The sequence below is a fragment of the Scyliorhinus canicula genome, chromosome 13 (assembly GCF_902713615.1).
Source record: "Scyliorhinus canicula chromosome 13, sScyCan1.1, whole genome shotgun sequence".
Lineage (NCBI taxonomy): Eukaryota > Metazoa > Chordata > Chondrichthyes > Carcharhiniformes > Scyliorhinidae > Scyliorhinus > Scyliorhinus canicula.
Window position 1 is genome coordinate 30,776,494 of NC_052158.1, and position 27,423 is coordinate 30,803,916.

At 48.4% G+C, this 27,423-nt stretch overlaps 1 protein-coding gene across 1 annotated transcript; it reads right to left on the minus strand.

The window, feature by feature from the left end:
* Positions 1–1,437: 1,437 nt before the first annotated feature.
* LOC119976722 (zinc-binding protein A33-like) lies at positions 1,438–26,897 on the minus strand. The gene is made up of 6 exons (XM_038817452.1): positions 26,475–26,897; positions 25,777–25,872; positions 20,509–20,742; positions 13,876–13,898; positions 10,167–10,285; positions 1,438–1,916 (listed from the first exon to the last, which is right to left on the minus strand). Exons 1-6 carry the CDS (start codon positions 26,895–26,897, stop codon positions 1,438–1,440), a joined length of 1,374 nt encoding a protein of 457 aa, XP_038673380.1.
* Positions 26,898–27,423: the final 526 nt, after the last annotated feature.

Genomic DNA, 27,423 nt, shown 5'->3' on the forward strand with positions numbered 1-27,423 from the left:
CCAAGATACCGCCTCCACGTCACCAAGGATACTTAGACAGGAACAGATATAGTTTAACATACATGGTGATTGTAGTTTGTATGTACCACACAACTGCAGCAACTTCATGCAATTTGTTCATTTCGTTCTACCGGTGAGCCATTTATTTTAAAGCTAAGAGTAGAGTTTTTAAAATTTTAGCTCTGGGATGCTGCCTATATCCAAGTCAGGAAGGTGAGTGACTTGGAGGGGAAACACTAGGTGGTGGGGTTCCCAGATATCTGCTGCACTTGTCCTTATAGATGGTAGAGATAGTGGGTTTGGAAGGTGCTGCCGAAGGAACCTTGGTGAGTCCCTGCAGTGCATCTTGTAGATGGTAACACTGCATGCCACTGTGGGCCGGTGGTGAAGGGAGTGAATGTTCATGGAAGAGGGAGCAATCAAACGGGCTGCTTTGTCCTGGATAGTGTCGAGCTTCTTGACTTGTTGTTGGAGTGATGCAATTCAGACAGTGAAATTTAGATCATAGAATCCCTGGTGCAGAAGGAGGCTATTCGGCCCATCAGGTCTGCACCGACCCTCCGAACTAGCACGCTACTTAGGCCCGCTCCCTACCCTATCCCTGTAACCCCATAACACCACATAAACTTTGACCACTAAGCGGCAATTGATCATGGCCAATCCACCTAACCTGCACCTCTTGGGACTGTGGGAGGAAACCGGAGCACCCGGAGGAAACCCACGCAGACACGGGGAGAAAGTGCAAACTCCACACAGACAGTCACCCGAGACCGGAATTGAACCCGGGTCCCTGGCGCTGTAAGGCAGCAGTGCTAACCACTGTACCACTGTTTCGCAGTTAACCACACACACATTTTGCCTCAAAATGTTGTACCACTTCCACATAAATAACGGCGAGTGCTATTGGTGTCAGGGGAAATTCCCCTGATATTGATCATCCTGTGAACTGTCCTGGTGTGTGCAAGTCAAAATGCTTTGACAAGCAAATCTCTTTTTCCGAGCAATACTCAAGTTCTGATCTACCAAATGACCATTCCCAATTGTCCCCATTCTCTCAGTGCACAAAACCGGTCGGCCTCTATCTTGCACTCATTTGAAAAGAGAGAATCCGCAGCTCCTGGGGAGAGAGTGCCAAAGGTTCACTTCTAGTGAGGAAATCTGGCCTCATTTTCAGCTCGAAATGGTCGAACCATTATTCTGAGACTGTGCCTCCATTTCCAGGCTTAATCACCCGGGGAAATATTCTCTTAGCACCCACCTTGTCAAGCCACTTACGAAACTTAGATGTTTCAATGAGATTGCCTCTCCTAAATTCTGGGGGAAATAGATCTAATTGACACAAGTCTATGAGGGTCTGCTACCATAACACATTCACAATCATTTCCCTGCCACCATTACACCACCCACCTCACCCACCCCGCCCCATCGCCTTTTCTCTTAAATTATCTGGTGGCAGATTTTCAGAGGTTTCGTGTTGGTGTCTGCGCTGGGGTAGAAGAAGGGGAAGAGCTTCTCGGTGAAGGAGTTCATGAAGGTGTGGAGGTGGCTCATGTCCTCGGCGTTGTAGAAGGAGACCTGGCCCCCACCGTGATCCAGGTAGACGCCGATCCGCGAGTGCTCGACGTGGCCGAACGTCCAAAAGCCGTTCTCCGGGGTGAGTATGACCCAGCCCTCCCGGTCGATGGACTCTGCTGCCACACCCACGTCCCAGTCCGTCCGTCCGCCCACGTCCACCTCCCAGTAATGCCTCCCCGAGGCGAAACCCACCGAGCCCAGCACACAGGCGCAGAAGTCGAAGCGCTCCAGGTTGTCGGGGAACTGCTGTGAAGTGTAGGAGTACTTGACGGCGGTCAAATCCTCAGAGAGGACCAGGTAGGGGTTAGCCGAACTGGGGTCAAGAGTCAGCGGAGTCGGCACTGGAAGGTATGAGGGGAAAAATAAATTGATTACTGAATGAGTCACAATCAATCTTCACTAAATTCACACAGCTTAAAAGTAAGGGGCCGAGATTCTCCGTTCCGTGCCGGATATGGTCCCAGACAGTGGGATCTCGGAGTTCTGGCTGCGGGGCCATCCTGGTGGGGCAGCGGGGGCATCTGACTCCGGGGAGGGGGCCTCCGCAGTGGCCTGGCCTGCGAGCGGGGCCTACCAATCGGTGAGTGGGCTAATTAGTGAGGGGGTCTATGTTCCTCCGCGCCTGGACCCCTGTCGGGCCCCGCCATACTGCCCGGGGGCCAGGGCAAAGGTACACACACGCATGCGCGGACTCAGGCCGGCCATGGTGCACATGTGCGGACCGGCGCCGGCTGTAGCTCGCCGGAGCAGCGGACACCACTCCGGCGCCGTACTAGCCCCCTAGGAAGGGCTAAACACCTGGGCCTGGCGGCCCGTTGACGCCGGTGTGGCTCGCGTCGCTTTTGATGCCGGTGTCAGAACTTGGCTGCGGGATCAGAGAAGCACGGCCAGCGTCTCCCACTTAAGCCAGAGAGGAGAAGAAGGCCAAGATTCTCCAGTCTGCCAGCGGCGGCGCAATGTTTACTGATGGCGGGATTCTCTCTTCTTGCCGCTTGTTAATGGGATTTCCTATTGAGGCCACGCCATGCGCTGGGAAACCTGACAATGGGAAAATAGAATCCCAACGGCTGGGGAATTCCAGCCAGAATGTTTTTTCTCAGAGGGTTGTGGACCTTTGGAATATTCTTCCCCAGAGAGCGGTGGAGGAAGGTCAATGAATATTCCTAAGGCTGAGGGTGGATAGATTCTTGACATTCAAGGGGATCAACGGTTATCAGGGGATGGCAGGAATATGGATTTGAGGCTACACTCAGGTCAGCTGTGGTCATATCGAATGGCGGAACTTGGCTTGAGGGCCGAATGGCCTACCCCTGCTCTAAACTGCTATGTTCCCAAGTACATGTTTATTTAATTACGCTTCACCATATCAGCAGATCGGAAGGTAACCTCTGGGCAGCTCAGTGGGTGACCTGACAGCGTAATCATTACAAATAAGTTGTTTTTGAGGCGAGGGAGAGTATGTCATGACGTCTTTGTCAAGTGAGTTATGGAATTGTTACAGGATCCTCGCCATTCAGCCCAAGGGGTCCATATCAACTTCTGTCCCTCTCATGACTCTCCTTACACCCTTCCCACTCTCACCCCATCAACACTTCCTTCCATTCCTTTGTCACTTGTGCCTGTCTTCTCATACACACATGCATGTTGCTTCAGTTATTCCACATGGCCGCGTGTTCCACATTCAACCACGGGTTGCTTTTTACCTCCCTGCTACACATCACAACAAACAGATTATCTGGCCATCGTCACATCGCTGTGTCTGCCATCCGCAAGCTTCCTGACATTTTTTTTTACACTACAATGGTGACTGCACTTCAAAAGTGACATCAATGGCTGTAAAGTGCATGAGGACATTCTGCAATTATGAAAGGTGCTGCATAATTGCAAATCTTTCATACATTTCTCTCAATATGCACCACCAATACATGCCTTACTGCGCACATCCACGCAATTGCACACTCTCAAAGAAATTGCTGCCTCACAGCACCAGAGACCAGAGTTCAATTCCAACCTTGGGTGACTGTGTGGATTTTGTACATTCTCCCTGGGTGCCCCGGATCCTCTCACATTCCAAAGATGCGTAGATTAGGTGGATTGACCATGCTAAAATTGCCCCTTCATGTCCAAAGATGTGCAGGTTTGGTGGTGTTATGGCATAGGGTGGGGGAGTGGGCCGAAGCAGGGTGTTTCTATTGTCTTTTGGAAGGCCGGTGCAGACTCTGTGGGCCAAATGGCCTCCTTCTGCACTGCAGGGATTCCATGGATCAATGGGTAAGTTACGAGTTCCAATTTGTTTTGCCTTTCCTGCATTGCGAGGTGTTCGATACATTTTCAGAAAGACTTGCATTTGTACAGTGCCGACAACAACCAGATAATGAATCATAGTGCTTTGCAGCCCATCAAATACCTTTTCAAATGCAGTTGCTGTTGTAATGCAGTGAAGCCAGTGGCCAATTTTCTTTTTTATTAAATTTAGAGTACCTAATTTATTTTTTCCAATTGAGGGCCAATCCACCTACCCTGCACATCTTTGGGTTGTGGGGGTGAAACCCACGCAAACACGGGGACAATGTGCAAACTCCACACGGACTTTGCTGTTTGTAGTATATATAAATGATTTGGAGGAAAATGTAACTGGTCTGATTATTAAGTATGCAGACAAAGGTTAAGAGAATTGCGGATAGCGATGAGGATTGGCAGAGGATACAGCCGAATTTAGATCATTTGGAGACTTGGGCGAAGAGATGGCAGATGGAGTTTAATCCGGACAAATGTGAGGTAATGCATTTTGGAAGGTCTAATGCAGGTAGGGAATATACAGTGAATGGTAGAACCCTCAAGCATATTGAAAGTCAGAGAGATCTAGGTGTACAGATGTACAGGTTACTGAAAGGGGCAACACAGGTGGAGAATGTCGGCAAGAAGGCATACGGCATGCTTGCCTTCATTGGCCGGGGCATTGAGTATAAGAATTGGCAAGTCATGTTGCAGCTGTACAGAACCTTAGTTCAGCTACACTTGGAGTATAGTGTTTAATTCTGGTCGCCACACTACTAGAAGGATGTGGAGGGGTTGGAGAGGGTGCAGAAGCAATTTACCAGGATGTTGCCTGGTATGGAGGGCATTAGCTATGAGGAGCGGTTGAATACACTTGGTTTGTTCTCACTGGAATGACGGAGGTTGAGGGGCAACCTGATAGAGGTCTACAAAATTATGAGGGGCATAGACAGAGTGGATAATCAGAGGCTTTTCCCCAGGGTAGAGGGGGTCAATTACTAGGGGGCATAGGTTTAAGGTGCGAGGGGAAAGGTTTAGAGGAGATGTCTGAGGCAAGTTTTTTTACACAGAGGGTAGTGGGTGCCTGGAACTCGCTGCCGGAGGAGGTGGTGGAAGCAGGGACAATAGTGACATTTGAGGGGCACCTTGACAAATATATGAATAGGATGGGAATAGAGAGATACGGACCCAGGAAGTGTAGAAGATTTTAGTTTAGACGGGCAGCATGGTCGGCACAGGTTTGGAGGGCCGAAGGACCTGTTCCTGTGCTGTACTTTCCTTTGTTCTTTGACAGTGACCCAGAGCCAGGATCGAACCTGGGACACCATCGCTGTGAGACAGCAGTGCTAACAACTGCACCACCGTGCTGCCCCCCGCCCAGTGTCCAATTTACTCAATGCAACTTTCAAGAATGTGACAATGACCAGATAATCTGTGTGATGCTGCTTAGAACCATTAGATGCAGGAGTGGAAGAAGGCTATTCGGCCCATCGGGTCTACTCTGCCATTCAATGAGATCATGGCTGATCTTATAATCCTCAACTCCACTTTCCTACCTTTATTTTTTTTAAATAAATTTAGATTACCCAATTATTTTTTCCAATTAAGGGGCAGTTTGGCGTGGCCAATCCACCTACTCTGCACATTTTTGGGTTGTGGGGGCGAAACCCACGCAGACACGGGGAGAATATGCAAACTCCACACAGACAGTGACCCAGAGCCGGGATCGAACCTGGGACCTCAGCGCCGTGAGGCGGTTGTGCTAACCACTAGGCCACCGTGCTGCCCTACCTTTAACATATTTAACAACCCAGCATCTACATCTCTCTCACTGAGGAACAAACATTTGGCAGGACAACAAGGAACACTTCCCATTGCACTTCTTCGAAATTATTGCAGGCGATGTTTTATAACATTTTGTTTGAAAAGAGAGCACAGCACTCCTTCAATTAAGTGTCAGCATGGATCATCTTGTTCAACTCCCCCTGGGAGCGAGACTTGAACCAGTAGCACGGTGGCACAGTGGTTAGCACTGCCGTCTCACAGCACCAGGGACACGGACACGATTCTAGCCTTGGATGACTGCCGGTGTGGAGTTTGCCCATTCTCCCATGTCTGCGTGGGTTTCCTCCGGATGCTCCGGTTTGCTCCCACAGTCCAATGATGTGCAGATTAGGTGGATTGACCATGCTGAATTGCCCCTTAGTGTCCAAAAGGTTAGGTGCGGTTACAGGGGGAGGACAGGGGAGTGGGCCTAGGTGCTCTTTCAGAGGGTGCTCGATGGGCCAAATGGTCTCCATCAGCACTGTAGGAATTCCAGGAAGCTTGCGACTCGAGAGCATAAATGCTACCTTTTCTGAACCAATGTTAAAATTCAAAATTTTTGAATTGTATTGCAGTGGACCAATGTGGATATGTTCAAAGATCTTCACCCGTATTCGCCTATTTGCTCAGGGGAGGGAGCAGCCATAGATGCATTTCTTGTTGTTTGCGGCCGTCGAGACAATGTTCTACCTCGTGTCCACCTCTGCAGCAGCACCTCGGTACTCCTGCACAGAACCCAAGACTGTGGGCTGTAGGAGGAGGGGGAGGAAAGACTGAATTAAATTCGAGCTGGGCATGCAAGACGAGGGACGGAAGATGTGGTGAACCACAGACTGTAACAGTAAACTGCATTTCCTATCCCCCTCCCTCCATCTCTGTCCCTCACTGCTCTACCCCACAAGACATTCAGCTCTTGGTAAGAAAACAGCCTGATACAAACTCAAGGCCTTTCACAGGCCATCACGTGCAGTGCTAAGGGACAAAACAGGGTGTGGGGGGAAAACAGGACTAATTGGGTCGCTCTTTCTGCCGGTGTGTACAACGTTTTGCATTGCTCTCCCATCGCAGTGCCAGAGAATCCCGGAGGGGGTCACCTACAGTGGGAAGGGCTGGAAAATTCAGACCCATCCAGTCTTTCAAATGAGATGTTGAACTGAGGTCCTGATTGCGGGATCTTCCGCGCCACCAGCCAGGAAACACGCAGCAGCGGAGGACGCCCACCATTGGCGGGATCTTCTGGTCTCGCTGCTGTCAAAGGGGTTTGCACCCCTCGTCGCCGGGAAACCCGCAAGCGAGGATGAGCCATTGGCATGATTGGAAAATCCCGTACGCGTGAATGGCCGGAAAGTTCCAACCTTTGTCTCCCCCCTCTGGCGGGTGTTAAAGTTCAGATTATTGCCTTAACTTGCCAATATTTATCCATCAATCATTAACAAAGATCAACTGACATTGCTGATGTGCGGGTTTGGGGTGAGCAAATTAACTGCTGCATGTCCAAATTTACAACACTGACTGACGGCACTCGAAAAGCACATAATTGCCTGTAAATCGCTTTGGGAAGGAGTAGCACATTGGCACAGTGGTTAGCACTGCTGCTTGGCAGCGCCGAGATCCCAGGTTTGATCCCGGCCCTGGGTAACTGTCCGTGTGGAGTTTGCACATTCTCCCCGTGTTTACGTGGTTTTCGCCCCCACAACCCAAAGCTGTGCAGAGTAGGTGGATTGGCCACACTAAATTGCTCCGTAATTGGAAAAAATTTAATTGGGCATTCTAAATTTTGTTTTAAAATCGCTTAGAAACATTGATCGCTTGATAAACGTGCAAACTTCCTATTTTAAGAAACGGTTTTGCTTTCTTGCTCGGACCCAAAGTGGATGATCTCACATGATGTACTGGACGTACTGTGTGGTTTTGCGTGCAATATTCTGGCTGTGGAAAAACAAAAGCACTTGCACTGTCGAAACTAGCATTGACCCTATCTCTCTCTCTCTCTCACAACTTTATCTCCCACCATCAGTTTCTGCTCCAGGTCAACTGTGCCGAGTCTGAAGGGCCTCAGAATGATATTAACCCACTCATGACCACACTGCCTGAAGCGCACCAACATCTTGAGAGAGGTGGGCGTAGGAAAGCACAGCTCAGCACAGCAGGGCAGTCAGACCACAACTCGGTCTCTATGGCTGATTTGAAACACACCAGTGCTGCCGCATTCTCTCATAAACACTTGCACCTGCCTGTGCACAGTGCAGCAGCTGGTGAGCAAACAGGAAGCACAGGCTGAGGGGAAAAGTGGGCCTGGGGGAGGGGGGCTGGTCACTTGGACTGGAGAGAACAGACATTGTGTGGGTCCAGGAGGAAAGGCAGGACCCATCTTTGCTGTTGGTACATTTGGATAATTTGAGCTTGTCTGGATGGTATAGGAAGTGTGAACTATTTTAGTTCCAACTAATTAAACTAAGTCAACACACTGAAGGACAAATTGAAAGGGCAGCTCCTTAAAGGAGCGGAGCCCTGGACAATAATAAAGAGCAAATCCTTAAAACTAAAGGTGATAACAGGGTCAATAAAGAACCCCAGTCCCTGCGACACCCACTGGGCATGGTGCGCCTCATTGTTGCTCGTGGACACTGCATGCTCCCTCTCCAGGGACACCTGGCGGCGAATGAAGCCGTGGAAGAGGGGCAGACATTCAGGCTGGAAGACCTCCCTCGGTAACCTGTTGACAGCACGTTCCGTCATGCCCAGGAGCAGGTTCACAAGGAGGTCCTCCTCCTTCCCCATCCCTTTCCACACCACGTGATAGGAAGTTTGAAAACCTTGCAAAATAAAGGATGATTATGCTCGATTAAAAAACACCTTTAGTGGCATCCGAAAGCACTTTCGGCCACTGGCAATGCTCTGAAGCTGTTGTACTTTGGCTGGCTTTGTCTGCGGGTGGCGACATGCAGCCGCAGTTGTTACACCATCTTCATGAGGGTGGGGGGGGGGGGGGGGGGGGGCGCAGAGTGGCAGTGGTGGTCTGTGCAATGGCTGCATGCTCATCACCGTCCCTGACTGTAGGAGGAGAGAATGTTGTGAATTCCGATCCTGGACTGACAGGCGAGGGACTTTTGGAAAATCTTTTTTTTTTCAGGGCAGGGGGTCGGGACAATCCTTTCCTTGTCGGATATTCCACTGCAACAAAGTCGGTCAGAGCCTCAAAAGTTTGTATTACTCTGACTTGGAGTCACTAAGGCTGCTCTCGTCCTATCCCCCTCCATTCTCTCCTGACCCCGTTCAGCTTCCTTGAGCTGTGCCTGCACGTGCTCTGTGCAGACATGTATATCAGTGGGTAGCAGATTCCTGAGAGTGTTAGACAATATTTACCTCTGCTCATTCTTTTCCCCCCTTCTCCCACTCTGAATACCAGGTTGCAGGCTCCAGTCGTGGTGTCACAGGATTACCGGCACATGCGCTGCCGGTGTGCAAGCACAGTATTGGTGTCCATCTTGTGTGACCATATTGTGTTGGCAGGAGGTCAGTGTTGCAATGTAGCAAACATAGTGGTGGATTTGTGCACAGCTAGTTCCCACAGTGATAAGATGCAATTAAGGACTCTATTGTAAATGCTGTTGTGGGATGAATATTGGCCAGGACACCAGGAAAGGCTCCCCTCGCACCCCCCATGTGGCTCCATCAAAATTATGCCACAGGATCTGTGGTGCCCACATTGAGAGAGCAACGGTTTTGCATCGATCTTGGAGATGGCATCACTTACGATGCTGCTCTCCCCCTCCAATGCTGCTGCGTGTGTCAACCGTCGCTTTTTTTTGGAGGTGTGCACAAATTTGGGTGTTTGATTTCCTATTCCCGGGGACTTAAGTCTGCGGTTTGTGCTGACACTCTAAGCGCATTGCTGAGGGGACGTCGCACTGCCAAGGGTCTTTCACGAAAGATGTTGGACTAAGGAGCGGTCCGCACTCTAAGCTGAAACTCAAAGGTCCCGCGGCATTGTTTCAACGAAGGCCGGGGGAGTTATTCCAGGCATCCTGACCAATATGTATCACCTGACCACTTTCATTGAATGACAGATTATTGACCTCACTGCGGTTTGAGGGACCTTGCAATGCACAAGGCCTGTCACGTATCCTCCACTGCAGCAGTGACTGCACCTCAGTATGTTCAAGGCTGAGATTTTTAAATCAGTAAGGGAATCAAGGGTTGTGGGACAAGGCGGGAAAGAGGAGTTGAGGCTTATAGCAGATCAGCCATGATCTCATTGAATGACAGAGCAGACTGATTGGGCCAAATGGCCTACTTCTGCTCCAACATCTCATGGTCTTCAGGAATATTGCATAGTTGGCCGCTAAATGTTTTGAGATATCTTGAGGTTGTGATAGGCTCTATATAAATGTCATTTCTTTTCCGTGTTAATTTTCTAGCCCGTATATCGATGCGTGGGCCCGGAGAGTAGTGGTGTTTGGTGTCTGCAGCTCTGTAGTATCGCTCACCTGGACTGATGAGCTTTCTCATCTTCTTCCATGCCGCGTACTGCAGGGGTCCTTGGAATGAGCCAACGTTCAACCGGCTGGCAGGCACCACCTCGCAATTTTCAATTCCTTGCTTCAATCTGCCATGAGTAACAGATGGCGGCCGCTTTGGTTATATATTTCAGAGGATTGCAGTCCACTCGTTTTCCTGCGTCATTCCCCAGCCCGTTCCTCCATCGGGTTCAATGGATAGACGAGGATTCAATGGTCACTAGCCCCAGGAAACCTAAGCTCCGGGAAGGCCCGAGGCCTGATTTCCAACCCCTCCCCCACCCACTGTGGGAGATGGGAGGGAAAGCACTCAGGATTATGCTGGTTCCAGTGCTCTGCCACAATTTAGAACTGAATTCTAATTCCAGCCATGTGTGGTCCCTCCCTCTTGTCTCCCTCACGTCATATGACTGTGCCGGGGGGGAAATCTAGAGGGAATTCTGCCCTGACTTAATGCAGGATCTGCAGGCCCCTGCGAATCCCATTGAAGCCTCTTGCAGGCCCGGAAGCTTCACAACGACAAGACTTGTGATCACAGTCCACCTGCCCGGGTGGGGAGGGGGTTTAATTATCTTGACTCAGGCACATTTGGTTCCACTGATGATCAATAACTGGGCAACAAGCACTTTTCTTTTACTCAGTTTTGAGTCTTAGACAAGTTGGCATTCTGCTGCCTTGGCGTCCAAGTGCAGTTGGATTTGGGCTGGGGGGAGGGGAGGGGTGGGGAGTGAGAATCCACTGCTCTTCCCAACTAGGGAAATGTCCTGATTCCCGAGGCTTCCTGATAGGGTGTCTGGGCCAGTGCCAGGGTTTCAGTGCACCATGCTTACATACAACATAGAACATACAGTGACGAAGGAGGGCATTTCGCCCATCGGGTCTGCACCGACCCACTTAAACCCTCACTTCCACCCTATTCCCATAACCCAATAACCCCTTCTAACCCTTTTGGACACGAGGGGCAATTTAGCATGGCCAATCCACCTAACATGCACGTCTTTGGACTGTGGGAGGAAACCGGAGTACTCGGAGGAAACCCATGTAGACACGGGGACAACATGCAGACTCCGCACAGACAGTGACCGAGCAGGGAATCGAACCTGGGACCCTGGTGCTGACACCACAGTGCTAACCACTATGCTACCGTGCTGCCCTGTACTGTGAGGGAGTGGGCCCCAAGGTACATCAAAGTCACTGTGCCCAACCAATAAAGATCAGCAAAGATTCTAGCCTGTGCTGTCGATACTGGACCTCATTGCTGTGCCCTGATTATGAGAAAAAGATTAGTTTTGTCATCTGAAATGTAATCCAGCTGGCTGTTTCTGTGCATGTGTTGGTATTTGTGTGTGTCTTCATCTGTATGGGTGTGTAAGAATGTGTGAGTGTATGTGTATGCCCATATGCGTGTCTAAGTGTGAGTCGCATATGTGTGTGTAAAACTGTTTGTCTGTGTGTGTGCGTGTGAATGTGTGTGTATATGTGTGTCAGAGTGTGAGTGATTGTGTACAAAGAAGAAAACAGCACAGGACACGAGTGTGTGCGTCTGTCGGTATGTGTATCTGTGTGAGTATTTGTGTGTGTGTGTGTCTGTCTGTCAGTGTGGACTTCCAGTGATAGAGATGTGCTGAGCGGATGCGGGAAAGGTGGCTTTCCTCCTGGAAGCTTGAAATTAGGCACTTTCAGCCAAAAATAAGCCACTAACCCAGAAACCGCATCCCCCAGCCACCCCATCCTCCTCAAATACCACCCCAATGAACAAAGCATGCCAGGCAACCATTTGAGGAGCCGGAAGGATGGCAGAATCAGTACAAACCTGAAGAGGAAGAAAGAGGCGACGACAAACATGTGGGCAACGAAGAAACGGCCTCACGCAAATGGGAAGGCTGCCAAGGCACATGCCGGGCTACCTCCCTGTGTCTCTCAGTGATGGTGCATTTATGTGTGTCTGTATGTGTGCATGTGCACGAGTACGTGTGTGTTTATAAGATTGTGTGTGCGCGCATGTGTGTCTGTTGGTATGTGTATCGGTGTGAGTGCATGTGTATAAGTGCATGTGTGTGTGTTTATGAGAGTGTGTATGTGTATGTGTCTGTATCTGTCAGTATGTATATTGGTGTGAGAGAGCATGTGTATTTGTGTGCGCGTGTGTGTGTTTTGTACTTGTCTGTCAGTATGTCTATATATGGGTGCGTGTGAGTGTCTGTGTTGGTGTGTCTGTCAATGTGGCAGTGTCAAGGTGCCCAGGTGGCACTGCCAACTGGCAAGGGCACGGTCAAGGTGCCAGGTTGACATTTTTCCCACGCTGCAAATCGGGGCCGGGGGTGCCCTGTGCATGTGCAGTATTGGTGAGTTAGGGCTTGGATGAAGGTGGGGATCAGGGGTGGCATTGGGGGTTGAGTGATCAGGACGCCATTTAAAAATGGCCTCCTAGGCAGCACAGTGGCGCAGTGGTAGCACTGCTGCCTCACGGCGCCGAGGTCCCAGGTTCGATCCTGGCTCTGGGTCACTGTCGGTGTGGAGTTTACACATTCTCCCCGTATTTGCGTGGGTTTCGCCCCCACAACCCAAAGATGTGCAGGGTAAGTGGATTGAATTTGCTAAATTGCCCATTAATTGGAAAAAAATGAATTGGGTACTCTAAATTTAAAAAAAAAATGGCCTCCTGATCTCTCCCAGCACTGAGGAATTCCAGTGAGTGGAGCTCCTCAGAGAGGGAACGGGACTAAGTGCGGCCTTGGCTGCTCGTTTTCTTTTGGGGCCCCGGATCTACCCGAATGGCTGTTTCATAGCACTCCGAGCGCAGGGAAACACCTGGCTAATCACACTACGGGGGCCTCTGCTCCCATTCGACTAAATCGGTGACCGGTAAATTCCAATACGGTAAATTCCACTACGGTAAATTCCACTCGGAAAATTTCACTTTAGGTAGATTTCACTGCGGTATATTCCACTACGGTAAATTCCACTACAGTAAATGGTGGACAGTCGTTAGTAAACGGTCTATAAAAAACTAATTTCACTGGTGCTACTACTTTTTTCTATCCAGTTTAACTTTGAACCCGCAACCATGGCAACATTTATAACATCAGAGAAGAACAAACTTAAGCTTTGCGACGAAGAGAATCATATATACGAAAAGAATGGAGTTACCAGTAGCAAAACAAATTCGACGTGGGGACTCGACATATTGACTGAAAAGTAGCACATTCGACGTGGGGACTCGACAACAAAAAAAAAGTCCTATCAAATGATTGATGCACGATTAAAGAAGCTAGTTGAGAATTATCAATCTGAAAACGCTCTGCAATTTTTAAGAAATATTGCACGCAATTTGTCATAAACGAATTTTCTTCAAATATTTTAACTTTTTTAAAATGTGGGCTAAAATGTATTCATATTCTTTTATCAATTTTTATGTACTCACCATCATTTTTATCTTAATGTGTGAATACAATTTTTTCTTTTAAGGTGCTATAGTGGAATTTACCGTAGTGGAATATACCGCAGTGAAATTTACCTAAAGTTAAATTTTCCGAGGGGAATTTACCGTAGTGGAATTTACCTTAGTGGAATTTACCTAGAACCGACTAAATCATGGCCTATGTATCTGTGTATATATTTGAATGCGCACAAAAGGAAATTGCAAAATAATTTGACACAATGAGTTTTTCAATCTTACCTTTCTGACAGGTCTTTAATGTCCTGTGAGATAGGAATAAAAGAAATGTAATAATACTTAATACAATAACTGACAGTACTGCATTCCAACATTTCAAAAGTGATTAATTTTATAAATTATGTCTTTGTGGTGCAGCGATTCTTGTACTTACACAAATGAAGCAGCCATTTTACTGCAGCAACAAATAACGATGGATACTGAGGTGGGGAAGATAACAAAAACAGGAATGGGGATGGGACCCCGTGGAAAATAATCATCAAAACCCTTACTCTGAATCTAACCTCGTGCTGTACCTGGCCTGGGAGTGTTTGATGGGGACAGTGTAGAGGGAGCTTTACTCTGTATCTAGCCCCGTGTTGTACCTGTCCTGGGAGTGTTTGCTGGGGACAGTTTTGAGAGATTTACTCTGTATCTAAACTCATACTGTACCTGTCCTGGCAATGTTTGATGTGGACAGTGTAGAGGGAGGTTTACTCTGTGTCTAAACCCAAACTGTGCCTGTCCTGGAAGTTACTGATGTGGATAGGGTGGAGGGAGCTTTACTCTGTACCTAACCCAGTGCTATACCTGTCCTGGGAGTTACTGGTATGGACAGTGTAGAGGGAGCTTTACTCTGTACCTAACCCAATGCTGTATCTGTCCTGAGAGTTATTTATGTGTACAGTGCAGAAGAGGGAGTTATACTTTGTATCTAACCCCGTGCTGTACATGTCCTGGGAGTGCTTGATGGGGACAGCGTGGAGGGAGCTTTACTATGTATCTAAACCCATGTTGTACTGTCCTGCGGATGCTCGGGTATGGTTCAGACAGAGCTTTACACTTTAGTAACCTGCATACCATCTGTCTTGGGAATTTTGCTCAGACTGTGTGGAGAGGTTCAGGATGAATGCCTTAATGGGGTAGAGTCTCATATTCTAATAGTGAGAAAAATTGATGCTCCCACGATTAAAGGGGCAGTGTCAGATTGGATGCGACTGAGAGACAGAACACAATGGAATCGGTAACGGTTGTTACAGATTGGAGGGAGGGGTACAGAGTCTATCTCAGTGCCTCGCATTCAGAGCACTGCCTTTTCTGTTAGACATTAACGAACCAGACTTGGGTTCACGGGGCAGAATGTCAGAGTTTGCAGCTGAGTCACGAATTGACAATGTAGTAAACAGGGTAGAGAGTGGTGGCAGACATCAGGAGGATAGAGGCAGTCTGGTCAAATGGACAGACACAAGGCAGCATAATTTGATATGTGAAGGGATGCATTTTGGATGTTGGATTGAGGAGAGGCAATGTCAACTACATGATTAAACTGCAGATTCAGGAACAAAGAAAAACCTGTGGCTGCATTTCTGTGTTGCTTTCTTCCATCTTCAAGATTTGTTTTCGAGCTGATATTCTGTCAGTTCCATAGAATCCCTACAATGCAGAAGGAGGCCAATCAGCCCATCGAGTCTATGCTGACCCTACAAAAGAGTGCCTTACCTCTGCCCAGCCCCCTACCCTATCCCTGTAACCCCACCTAACCTGCACATCTTTGGACTGTGGGAGGAAACTGGAGCACCTGGAGGAAACCTACACAGACACGAGGAGAACGTACGGACTCCACACAGACAAAAGGGGGGGGGGGGGGGGGGGGGGGGGGGAGAACGTACGGACTCCACACAGACAAAGGAGGGGTGGGGGGGGGGGGTGTTGAACAGACAAATGGATCCATAAACCATTTACTGTAAATGCTCAGAGACAATGAAATGATTCAGAATTGCCAAAGTTTCAAAGGCTTCAGACATTCAAATATACAAAGAGGAGAGGAATTAAATTGGGTAACAAATCTCCACAATGCAATGATTCATTCCTGTCTGCCATAATCATTTGTGTGTGTTTGTTTGTGGCTGTGATTCAATGTATTCATTAATAATTCATGATGATGTACTTTTCTAAATGACACAAAGCTACAGACAGAGGACATTCAAACGGTGTTCAAAAGGCATCTCAACAAACACATGGATAGGATGGGTACAGAGGAATATGGCACCAGGAAGTGCTGAGGGATTTGGCCAAGGGTGGTATCATGACCGGTACTGATTTGGAGGGCTGAAGGGCCTGTTCCTGTGCTGTATAGTTCTTTGTTCAAACAGACTTGAGTGTCCATCTGTTTCTAGGGTTTTACACAAATTTTATTCTCGATTTTATTAATTGATTTTAAATTCCTTCAGCGTCTGTTCAATACATACCCACAGAATCCATGGATTTCCTACTGTGCAAAAGGAGGCCATTCGGCCCATCGACTCTGCACTGATCTTCCGAACGAGCACCGTGCCTGGGCCCATTCCCCTTGCTTTATCCCCATAACCCCGTAACTCATCAAGACCTAGCCACCTGATCGGCATACCTTTGGACACTAAGGGGCCATTTCGCATGGCCAATCTATCTTACCTGCTCATCTGTGTGATTCAAGTCAGTGTTCCCGCCGTGCTCATCTGGCCTTATCAGATTATTAGTCCAATGACTTTACCACTAAACAAGGATCCCTACACATCAAAGAGAAGACTTTCTACGACAGTGTGATGTGCTGAAAGGCAGTTTAACGATTTTCAAACCTGCCAAATGACACCCACCCTGGGAAAAACCCCGATCTGAGCCCCTCCAGCCCAAGTGCCCCTCAAATCACCACCTCCCCTGAAGGACCCCCCCTCAGCACATTGGAGGCAAGTGTAGAGAGAGTATTCACCCCCTTGCCCTCTCATAGGAGTCCATGGCTCCAGATTCTCGTTTTGTCAGGACGTGCAGTAATTCACACCAGCTGTGACTCCCGGCTGGGGCAGGGGTGCGGGAGCATCTCAGGAGGCCGGTGAATTGGGCTTCCTGCTCGATATTCACATTCTAATTAATGTAAATGTCAATTGGTATGGTCCGGGCGAGAATCTCTTGGGGTCGACGGGAGCCTGATCAAGGCCGGGGGAGCAGGCCGGAAAACTCAACGGGTTTGACAACCACCACCGTGAATCCTGTTTTGGCCCTCACGCCCAATTCAGCGGACCATCATGATTCCCCAATGGGGCTAGCGGGCGTGAACAATCACCCTCATTGAGTTCGATCACAGAGCAGTCATGATCTCACTGAATGTTGGAACACAGTTGGGGGGGTTGAATGGAATCCTCCTCTCCCCATGTGCTATGATCAATATTCTTCATAGGATCATAGAATCACAACAATGCAGAAGGAGACCATTCGGCCCATTGAATCTACCCGACCATCTGAAAGAACACTCTAAATCATCCTCTTTCCCCGCCCTAGCCATTTGACCCCATAATCCCAACTAACCTTGGGTCATTAAAGGACAATTTAGAATGGCCAATCCACCTGACCTGCACATCTTTGGGCTGGGCGAGGAAACCGGAGCACCTGGAGGAAGCCTATGCAGGGAAGAACGTGCAAACTCCACACAGTCAACGAAGGCCGGAATTGAACCCAGGTCCATGGTGCTGTGAGGCAGCAGTGCAAACCACAGTGCCACCATGCCACCCCCATCTCATTCCCTCATCCTTGCCCCCTTTCACGCTCTGTCTCTCAGTCAGTCTGTGTCCTGGAAATGTTTCATTCACTGTTCCTTTCTATCTTTTTCTCTTTCTCTCTGGGAATCTAAATATAACCACAAAAATCAGTCATTTCAGGTTTCTGAACTGTGGACATTGCCTCTCCAAGTCCCTGTTTTATCAGAGCAAAACTTGTCTTTTAGTCAAGGGTGGCACGGTGGTATAGTGGTTAGCATTGCTACCTATGGCGCTGAGGACCCGGGTTCGAATCCCGGCCCTGGGTCACTGTGGAGTTTGCACATTCTCCCCGTTCTGTGTGGTTTTCACCCCCACAGCCCAAAGATGTGCATGATAGGTAGATTGGCCATGCTAAACTGTCCCTTAATTGGAAGAAATAATTGGGTACACTAAAACTTTTGGGGTAGCAGGGTAGCATGGTGGTTAGCATAAATGCTTCACAGCTCCAGGGTCCCAGGTTCGATTCCCGGCTGGGTCACTGTCTGTGTGGAGTCTGCACGTCCTCCCCCTGTGTGCGTGGGTTTCCTCCGGGTGCTCCGGTTTCCTCCCACAGTCCAAAGATGTGCGGGTTAGGTGGATTGGCCATGCTAAATTGTCCGTAGTTGTCCTAATAAAAGTAAGGTTAAGGGGGGGGGTTGTTGGGTTACGGGGATAGGGTGGATACGTGGGTTTGAGTAGGGTGATCATGGCTCGGCACAACATTGAGGGCCGAAGGGCCTGTTCTGTGCTGTACTGTTCTATGTTCTAGTCCAATTCCCTGGTAGTAAATCCAACACGTCAATTGCCTTCCCTCTTCTTGGCTGCACCAGCATGTTAACTTGTGCAGGAATCTTTCCGCGGAATGTTGCACCAGGTCCTCATTTTCAATCACAGATGGACAGGGGAGATTTTGAGACACTGTTTAAATCCTACCCTGTTGACCGGCTTCAACGCAGCGATCAACGCAGCCCTCAAAACAAATCCTTCCAACATAATTCTCCCAGCTATCTCTATTAGAGCCCCCACTTTCTCTGCAGGAAGTGATAGGAGGAGGAATGTCTTCAGCCAGAGGGTGGTGAATCTGTGGAACTCTTTGTCGCAGAAGGCTGTGGAGTCAAATCACTGTGTCTTCAAGACAGAGAGAGATAGGTTCTTGATTAACGCGGGGATCGGGGTTACGGGGAGAAGACAGGAGAATGGGGATGAGAAAAATATCAGCCATGATTGAATGGTGGAGCAGGCTCGATGGGCTGAGTGGCCTAATTCAGCTCCTTGGTCTCAGGAACTTATGGAATGTCTCCCAACATCTACTCGAACCTTCCCGTACCACTGATGAGGGTGTGACTGCTGTTTAAATGACCTGACAACCCATGCTCCAACAGAATTTCTGTGGAATTAAATAACACAGAGACTCTGCTGGTCACCCCTGCCCCCAGCTCCAGCCCACACACCTCCTCCCGAATAAATCACATGGGGAAAACTTTCTCAAACATTTTGGTTGTGATATTCCACTGGTCTCTCTGGTCTCCCGCTCAATGAGAGACTAAGTCACCACCCAGGGCAGAGATGATTGACAGATTCCCATGTGGAATATATCTGGAGCTCTTTTCAAAGAATCATAGAATCCTTACAGTGTAGAAGTCGGTTCATCGATTGTGCACAGACACTCCGAAGGAGCACCCTATCTAGGCTGACATCCCTGCCCCATCCCCGTAACCTCAACTAATCTTTTGGACACTTTGGGGCAATTTAGCATGGCCAATCCACCTAACCTGCATTTCTTTGGAGTGTGGGAAGAAACCGGAGCAACTGGAGGAAATCCACGCAGACAGGGGGAAAATGTGCAGCCTCCACACAGTCACCCAAGGTCGGTTGAACCTGAAGCAGTGATGCAGCTGTGCTAATCACTGTCACCATGCCACCCCCTTTTTGTTCCTCTAGACCCACAATCCTTTGAGTTCTCTCCTGTCCTCCCCCCTCCTCCCCCCCCAACCCGGAACCACCCCACCCCCGTACCGAGGGAGGCTGTGCCTTCATCTGTTTGGGTCCCGGTTTTTGTTTTCCCTCTTTGCTCCACTCTCCCTCTGTCTTCTCCCTCACTGATACTCTGTGAAGGCTCTCTTTCAAAAAATACATTTAGAGTACCCAATTATTTTTTTCCAATTAAGGGGCAATTTAGCGTGGTCAATCCACCTACCCTGCACAACTTTGGGTTGTGGGGGTGAAGCCCACGCATACACGGGGAGAATGTGCAAACTCCACACTGACAGTGACCCAAAGCCAGAATTGAACTTGGGTCCTCAGTGCTGTAGGAAGCAGTGCTAACCGCTGTGCTACCGTGCCGCCCTGACCAGAGCTTATTGATCTACTATGTGACTCGCTCTCTAATGTGCTTTGCTTTTGTCAAATGTCTTTTGTTGCCTGATAATGATGGTAAGTGCAAGTTGTTTTTGTACGTTTGATTTTCATTTTTTTGCCCCCCCCCCCCTTGTGTATCCTTCCATGGGATGTAGGCATTGCTGGCAAATCCAGCATTGGTTGTTCATCCCTTATTGCCCTTGAACTGAACAGCTTGCGAGGCCTTACAGTTGAACTCCACTCCTGTGGCTCTGGAGTCACACAGGCCAGGCCAGGCAAAGATGGCAGATTTCCTTCCTCAAATAACAATTTGTGAACCACATGGACTTTTACTCATCGATTGTTTCATGGTCACTATTTCTGAGACTAGGCCGAGATTCTCCATTGCAAGTCTGCCCTACAACCGCTGCTAGCGAGGACGGAGAATTTGGTGCACAATTAAATCTGCCATTCATGGCAGTGGGATGGGAGAATCCTGCTGCCGTGATTGGATGGAGAATCCCACCCTAGCTTTCACTTCCAGATTTTAATATTTGAAATCAAATTCTACTGGCTGCTGGGATGGGTTTGAACCCGTGTCCCCAGTCCTTTCTCCTCGGGGCCTATGGATTGCTAGTCCAGCGATATTACCACTCCGCCATGCTCTCAACCGTTATGGCCCAACAGCAAAGCTGAGCTCCACCCTTCAGCCTGACCCTTTCCTTCTACCCTTCCCCGGAATGCAGGAATACAGGGGTCCGCATACACTTACCTGGAGTAAGCAAACCGGATCCTCCTCGCTCATTCTCTGCTCAATGTTGACGATCATCGATTCCAGGGTGGATTTCTCATCATGTAGCTTCTTGAAATTCTCTTCCATCTCTTGAAGGAGCTTTTGTTCCTCCTCTCGGAGTCTTCCCAGAACCACATCCTGCTCCTCCTGGAGGAACGTGCGGAGCACATCGAACTCCGAGATGATGTGCCTCTTTATGGCATCCGCCCTGTCCTGTTTTAGTAGATGACAGGATGACATGGCATGGTAAGTAGACAATTTTCTTTCCAGCCCTCCCCTCCCAAACCCCATTTCCCCACAGTTCTCACTTCCCACTAAACTCTACTCAAGATAGACATTCAGGGGCTGGTTTAGCACAGGGATAAAGAGCTGGCTTTTAAAGCAGACCAAGGCAGGCCAGCAGCATGGCAAAATTCCCGTACCAGCCTCCCCAAACAGGTGCCTACTTGTGACAATAAGCAATTTTCATTTTCATTTCATGGGCAGCACGGTAGCATTGTGGATAGCACAATCGCTTCACAGCTCCAGGGTCCCAGGTTCGATTCCGGCTTGGGTCACTGTCTGTGCGGAGTCTGCACATCCTCCCCGTGTGTGCGTGGGTTTCCTCCGGGTGCTCCGGTTTCCTTCCACAGTCCAAAGATGTGCAGGTTAGGTGGATTGGCCATGATAAAAAAAAATTCCCCTTAGTGTCCAAAATTGCCGTTAGTGTTGGGTGGGGTTGCTGGGTTATGGGGATAGGGTGGAGGTGTTAACCTTGGGTAGAGTGCTCTTTCCGGGAGCCGGTGCAGACTCGATGGGCCAAATGGCCTCCTTCTGCACTGTAAATTCTATGTAACTTCTATGTAAATCTATATATTTCATCCTCCTGCACCTTGCCCCAATCGCTCCGCCTTGTAATATCTGAGAATTACCTTACCTGAGAAGGCTCAATTCTGTTTTTACCTCATATCCACTCATGTTTCATCACAGAAGGAGGCTTTTCAGCCCATTTTGCCTGTGTAGGCTGTGATAAATGTAAGGAAATGTTTATGTACAATGTATTATGTGTCTGTTGTCATAATGTTAGTGAAAAAAATTAGGTAAAGGTATCTAGATTATATGTCTGCTAAAGCTGTGATTAAGGATTACCAGTGAGACAGGCTATGATGTCACCCATAGGAAGGGCTGGGTCTGATTTTTAGTTTTGTTTTCAGCTCTGCCCACTGGCTGTTTTCTGTTTCATTTTTGGAGTACTGCTCTGGATTCTGAGCAAAGGAGGTATGTTTCTCAGACTGACTTCTGAAAGCTTCTCTCCCAAGTACTTTATGAATAAATCTGTAAGCCACTGAGAGGTAACTGTTTTAACAAGTGGCATTTGACCTGTATGTGGATTTGGCTAAATTGAAATTTTAGAAGTAGATGGGAAAGACCTTTCTTTTTTCTTACAGCTGTTTTACTGTTAATTGAAAAGCTTTTTTTTCCCCCGATGGATGTTCGTAGGGTTAATCTGTGTTCATAAAAAAGTTTGTTTTCATAGAAAAGATCCCTGGTTCTCCGTGGAATCACTCCTGGAGTGACGTATCCTTTCCTCACAGTTTACAAATTGAAAAATTGTCGGGGTCTCATCCGGTTTCTGAATATAAATTTTTGTCTGGTCCGAGTACCAGAACAAGCCTCTTTCAACATGGGATCCAACTGGTCCCAATCCACAGCTCTTTAAGAACCATAGAATTCCTACATTGTGGAAGGAGGCCATTTGGCCCATCGCGTCTGAACTGACACTCTGAAAGAGCACCCTATCTCGGCCCACTCCCCCCGCCTCATCACCGAAACCCCATAACCCCACCTAACCTGCACATCTTTGGACACTAAGGGACAACTTAAACGTGGCCAATCCACCTAACCTTCACATCTATTTATTATGGAAACAAAATGGAGGAAACCCACGTAGTCACAGGAAGAATGTGCAAACTCCATGCAGACAGTCACCCAAGGCTGGAATTATTACCTCCTCAAACATATATACAATTCCCTTTGCTAGTTACTATTGAATCTGCCTCCACTACCCTTCCAAACAGTGGTTCTGGATCATGAAAATAATTCTTGTATGCCGTCTGGTTCCTGTTTCATTTGTCTCCCAATCTAGTATTTCAACTCTACTGCCAATGGAGACATTTCCTACATATTTACTTTACCGTAAATTTCAATGCACCTATTAAATGTTCCCTAACCCCCTCTGCTCTCCGGGTATATATCCAAACCAAGGTTTCTTCACATACCTGAAGTCCCTCACTCCCAGTACCCATCTTGTCCAATCCCCTCCAGGCCTGAGCGACCTTCCTGAGGTGTGTGCCCAGAATTGACCACAATTCTCCATCTGATTGGGGGAGGAGGGGGTGGTGAGATACTGATGTTTTCAAAAGTTATCCTCCTTACCTGGCTTTGTTGTCAATTATTAATCTCTGTTCCAATTTGCAGTGACAATTTCTCCTATTTACTGTGTCCAAATCCTTAATGATTTTGAACACCTCCATTGGCCTCCTTTCTTATTCTTAATGATGACTGAAGAGCAAGCAGGAGAGGAAAGCCTCGGTGATTTTCTCTCATTGCTCTGGAGCCTAAGATGAATTACAGAACTCAAAAAGGATCATTTGATTGATCAGCTATACAAGGCATTGGTGACACCACATCTCGAATACTGTGTGCTATTTTGCCCTCATTTAAGGAAGGATGGACATATGCTGGCGGTGGTTAGGAGCAGACAGTTTCAAAGTGGGGGTCGCGACCCGCAGGTGGGTCATGGGCACGTGTTGGGAGGGTGGCTGAGCCATCCATCACGGCATTCCTGATCGCGGAAATTCAGGCTCAAAAGCCACAGCAACCGGCTTTTAAAAATGACGGCTGCAAGCAGCTTTAAAAACGACAGCCGCAACCGGCTTTAAAAATGAGGATGCGCTGCGCATGCATACCCGCTCATCAGTGTGCATGCCTGGAGCCCAGAGAGAAAGACCGCCTCCTCCTGATGTCAACACGCTGACCCAGGAGAAAACTTTTATTTTAATTCAATTCGGTCTTCCTGCATCTGTCTTGAATATGCTCAATGGCAGAGCCTGCAGAACTCTCTTTGTTAGTGAATTTTAGAGATTAAAAAGATTCACAATACTTTGAGTTAAGTAATTCCTCCTTATCTATGTCTAAAGTCATTGTATTGTAATCTGCAGACTATATCCCCAGGCTGTAAACCACCCATCTGAGGAAACCTTACATTCTACATCTGCTCTGTAGAGTCCGGAGAGAATAATGCCTGTTTCAATTAGATCATTTTTCATTCTTTGCTACTTTAGACTATAGAATATAAGCCCAGGCTCCACTTTCACATTAAAGGTAAGATGAAATGGTGGGTTGCGAAGGTCAACCGGTGTGTGTCGGGAAGGTTGGCCGGCGTGGTTCGCGGATGTCGGCTGGCATGGGTCAGGAAGGATGGCTGGTTTGTAAAAATGGGTCCTGGGCAAAAAAGTTTGGAAAACACTGGTTTAGAGGAGGTTGCCAGATTGGTGCCTGGAATGAGCAGGTTGTCCATACGAGGAAAGATTGGACAGACCGGACTTGTTTCCACTGGAGTTTAGAAGTGTGAGGGGTGATTAAAGTACACAAGATCATGACTGGTCACGATAAAGTGAGCATGAAAAGGATGTTTCCTCTTGTGGGTGAGCCCAGAACTAGGGGCACTGTTTTGGTATTAGAGCCGGAATTCTCCGGCTGTTCGCTGGCGTTGAGATTCTCTGATCCGAAAGGCAGTTGCCAATGGGTTTCCCGGTGGCATGGAGTGGCTTCCACGGGAATTCCCATTGACAACGGGGGAGCAGAGAATCCGGCTGTCAGCGAACTGCGTGCCACGTCCCTATGTTCAGAAACACGTGGTTGTGAGAATCCCACCCTGGGCATCGCCCTGTTAGGACAGAGATAAAGAGATTTTCTTTTCTCTCAGAGGATTGTGCAACTTTGGAACTCTCTACCTCACAAAGTGGACGTGGGGGTCACTGAATGTTTTATGGCGGAGGTCGATAGATTCTTGTTAGGAAAGGCGATCAAAGGTTATTGGGAGGGTGTGGGGGTCGATGGGAATGTGGAACTCGAAACACAAACAGATCGGCCATGATCTTCTCAAACGGCAGAGCAGGTTCGAAGGACCAAATGGCCTACTTCTGCTCCTATTCCGTATGTTTATACAACACAGACTCAGAATCAAACCCGGTCATTCTGCGGCACAGAGTCAGTGATGTACTACACAGTGATGTCTCTAATAACAGACCAACTGAGAGAATTGAATGTGGCTTGCCGACTGCACTATGTTAGGCCAGTGATGTCCCTGGAGACTAGCTGCAGTCTCAGATCCCCTTTCCTATCTCCATCTGTGGTGAGAGCTGGCCTCCAGTTATTGGCTCCGTCACGAGTATGTCATTACAGTGGGGTTTCTAAGATAGGAATGTATCGCCATTGATGCGGATCTCTGCGATTCAATGTGACAAATGTGCTGCCAGGGCTGTCCTGATGCCTCCAGCAGTAAAGATGCTAACTTGACATGAAAGAAAGTCCAACAGACCAGGAAGGTACAAGTTTGGCTGCCAATGGCCAGTCTGTGCTGTCAGTCTGCCAACAGGAAGCAACAGAGACAATGTAATTGGACTTAACAGCTTTGCTCGAGGGAGGAATACTGTCTGCTTGAGTTCCCTCTCCAATCAATTAACACCCCCATTCAAAAGAGGATGGCCATTGGATGAGAATGGGTTGGGCTTACACATCATCCTAGCTTGTGGGCAGTTGCTATCACACAGGTGACGAATGGTGAGGTACTGGAGAATGGTGAGGTGTCACCATGGCACTGAAGAATGGAATACAGGATGACAGGGGGCTGTCCTGAAAACTTGATCTTGAAAATTCAGGCCAATGTTTTGGGCAAAGGATGCTGAATGAGGTGGGGATATGAGGGAAATATTTTGATGTCAATTGGAAATTGGATGGACACTTGAGGGAAATAACGGGGCCGAGCAGAGGAGTGGGACTGATAGAGAGGCAGCATGGACTCAGTGGGCCGAAGGGCCATCTTCTGTGCTGCACTGACTCATAGACTCAATCATGCTATATCTCCATGATCGTACAACAAGATAGAAGCACAAACACTCGACCCCCGACCTCCTGACCGAGACTGGTTCGCATTGTGTACAGCAACGTGCCGATTGGTACTACAAAAGAAACTGGAACAGTTACCTTGAGTTCCTGAACCTTCTGTTCCTGGCTGGCCTCGATCCCCTTTATTGCTTCCACTCGCTTTGTGAGTTGAACTGAAGATTCTTTCAGCTTCTCCTGGAACAGAAATTTTAGTCAATGGTGCCATCGAGGCTGTATCACCTGCTTTCGACGGCCTTGTGTTGGTTTCCGCACAGGTTTGAGATAGGCTCACGTTACTCTGGCTGCTGTTTGCTGCCTCATCTCGCTGAGTTCTCTGCGCCCCCAGTTCACCACAAGTATTGGTGGTTTCGTGGATTTCCTGTGCAGCTGTGAAAGTTGTCATTGTTTGTCTCATTCAAATGATTGGTGAAAACTCTGAGACTGAATATAGCGAGCAGTGAGCTTCTCTGCAGGTGACACCAGTCACGCTGTGCAGTGTGGAAAGAATTTTGTGATGCTCCCAACCCATTAGCGGGGAGGTTGTGGCATAGTGTTATTGTCACTGGACTAGTAATCCAGAGGCCCAGAATAATGGTCTGGGGACTGAAGGTTCTAAGCCCCCCCCCCCCCCCCCCCCTCCTCCTCCCCGCCCCCCATGGCAGACTGTGAGATTTGGATTCAATAGAACTCTGGGATTAAACGTCTAGCGATGACCATGAAACCTTGCCAATTATTGTATAAAAAACCCCATCTGGTTCACTAATGTCCCTTTAGGGAAGAAAATCTGCCATTCTTACCTGGCAGAATTGCACTGTCTCGTGGATGGGGACGATTCGGTGATCTTTGTGCTCCTTGGAGACGCCGCACACCACGCAGATGGCCTCCTGGTCATCCTGGCAGTACAGCTTGAGCTTCTCCTCATGCCTGGTGCAGAGCACCAGACCGGGTTCCCTGGAGGGGGCGGGGGTGTCCAGCCGCAGCTGTCGCACCCTCTCCACGATGTTGGCCAGCAGGCGATTGCTCTTGAACCGGAGCTGGGGGAAGGTCTCCTGGCACTGAGGGCAGCTGAAGCCCGACTCCAGCTCGCCCCAGAAGTCGCCGATGCAGGCGCGGCAGAAGTTGTGCTCGCACTCCAGCCGCACGGGATCCTGGTACAGGTTCAGGCAGATAGGGCAGGTCACCTCGCTGGTCAGACCCTCAGCCAAGATCCAGGAGGACATGGCGGCCCCGATGCTCGGCACACTGACCTGTTTTCAACAGACAAGACGTCAAAGTAGTTCATAATTGTGAGACACGCAGAGTTTAAACCAGGAAGTAAAAATGAGAACATTTCATTCACTGTATCATAAGGTAGATATGGAGAATAAAGCGAAGGGCTGAAAATGTGGAATTATTGGTGAGAGAGGGATAAAAGTGACAGAAGGAAAATGCTTCAAAAGAAAATCTCCAACAATAGCTTAGTTTTGATGGAATAAAATTCCACATTTGTAAAGTTACATTTTCAGTGCCAGAAAGGTTATTTGATATGAATTACAGCCTGTCATGCTATTACAAATTCACTTACTACAGGATGTACAAGGCTTCACCTTTTCGGGTCTATTTGTTGTGGAACCCTGTATTGTGTAGGCCTGTCGGCCGTACTCTCTTGTTCACCTCTGTCCTTTTAAAGTCTTTGCCTCTTGCTCCATTTCCTGCAGGTGAGAAATTATTGAAATGTCAATGGATGAACAATTAACAACTTCAGTG

Coding starts and splice junctions, on each gene's coding strand:
- LOC119976722 (XM_038817452.1), bottom strand. CDS start 26,897: ATGTCCTCCTGGATCTTGGCTGAGGGTCTGACCAGCGAGGTGACCTGC. Junction 25,873..26,474: donor AGACAGTGCAATTCTGCCAG/GTAAGAATGGCA, acceptor TTTCTGTTCCAG/GAGAAGCTGAAAGAATCTTC. Junction 20,743..25,776: donor AGAAGGTTCAGGAACTCAAG/GTAACTGTTCCA, acceptor CTACTAAAACAG/GACAGGGCGGATGCCATAAA.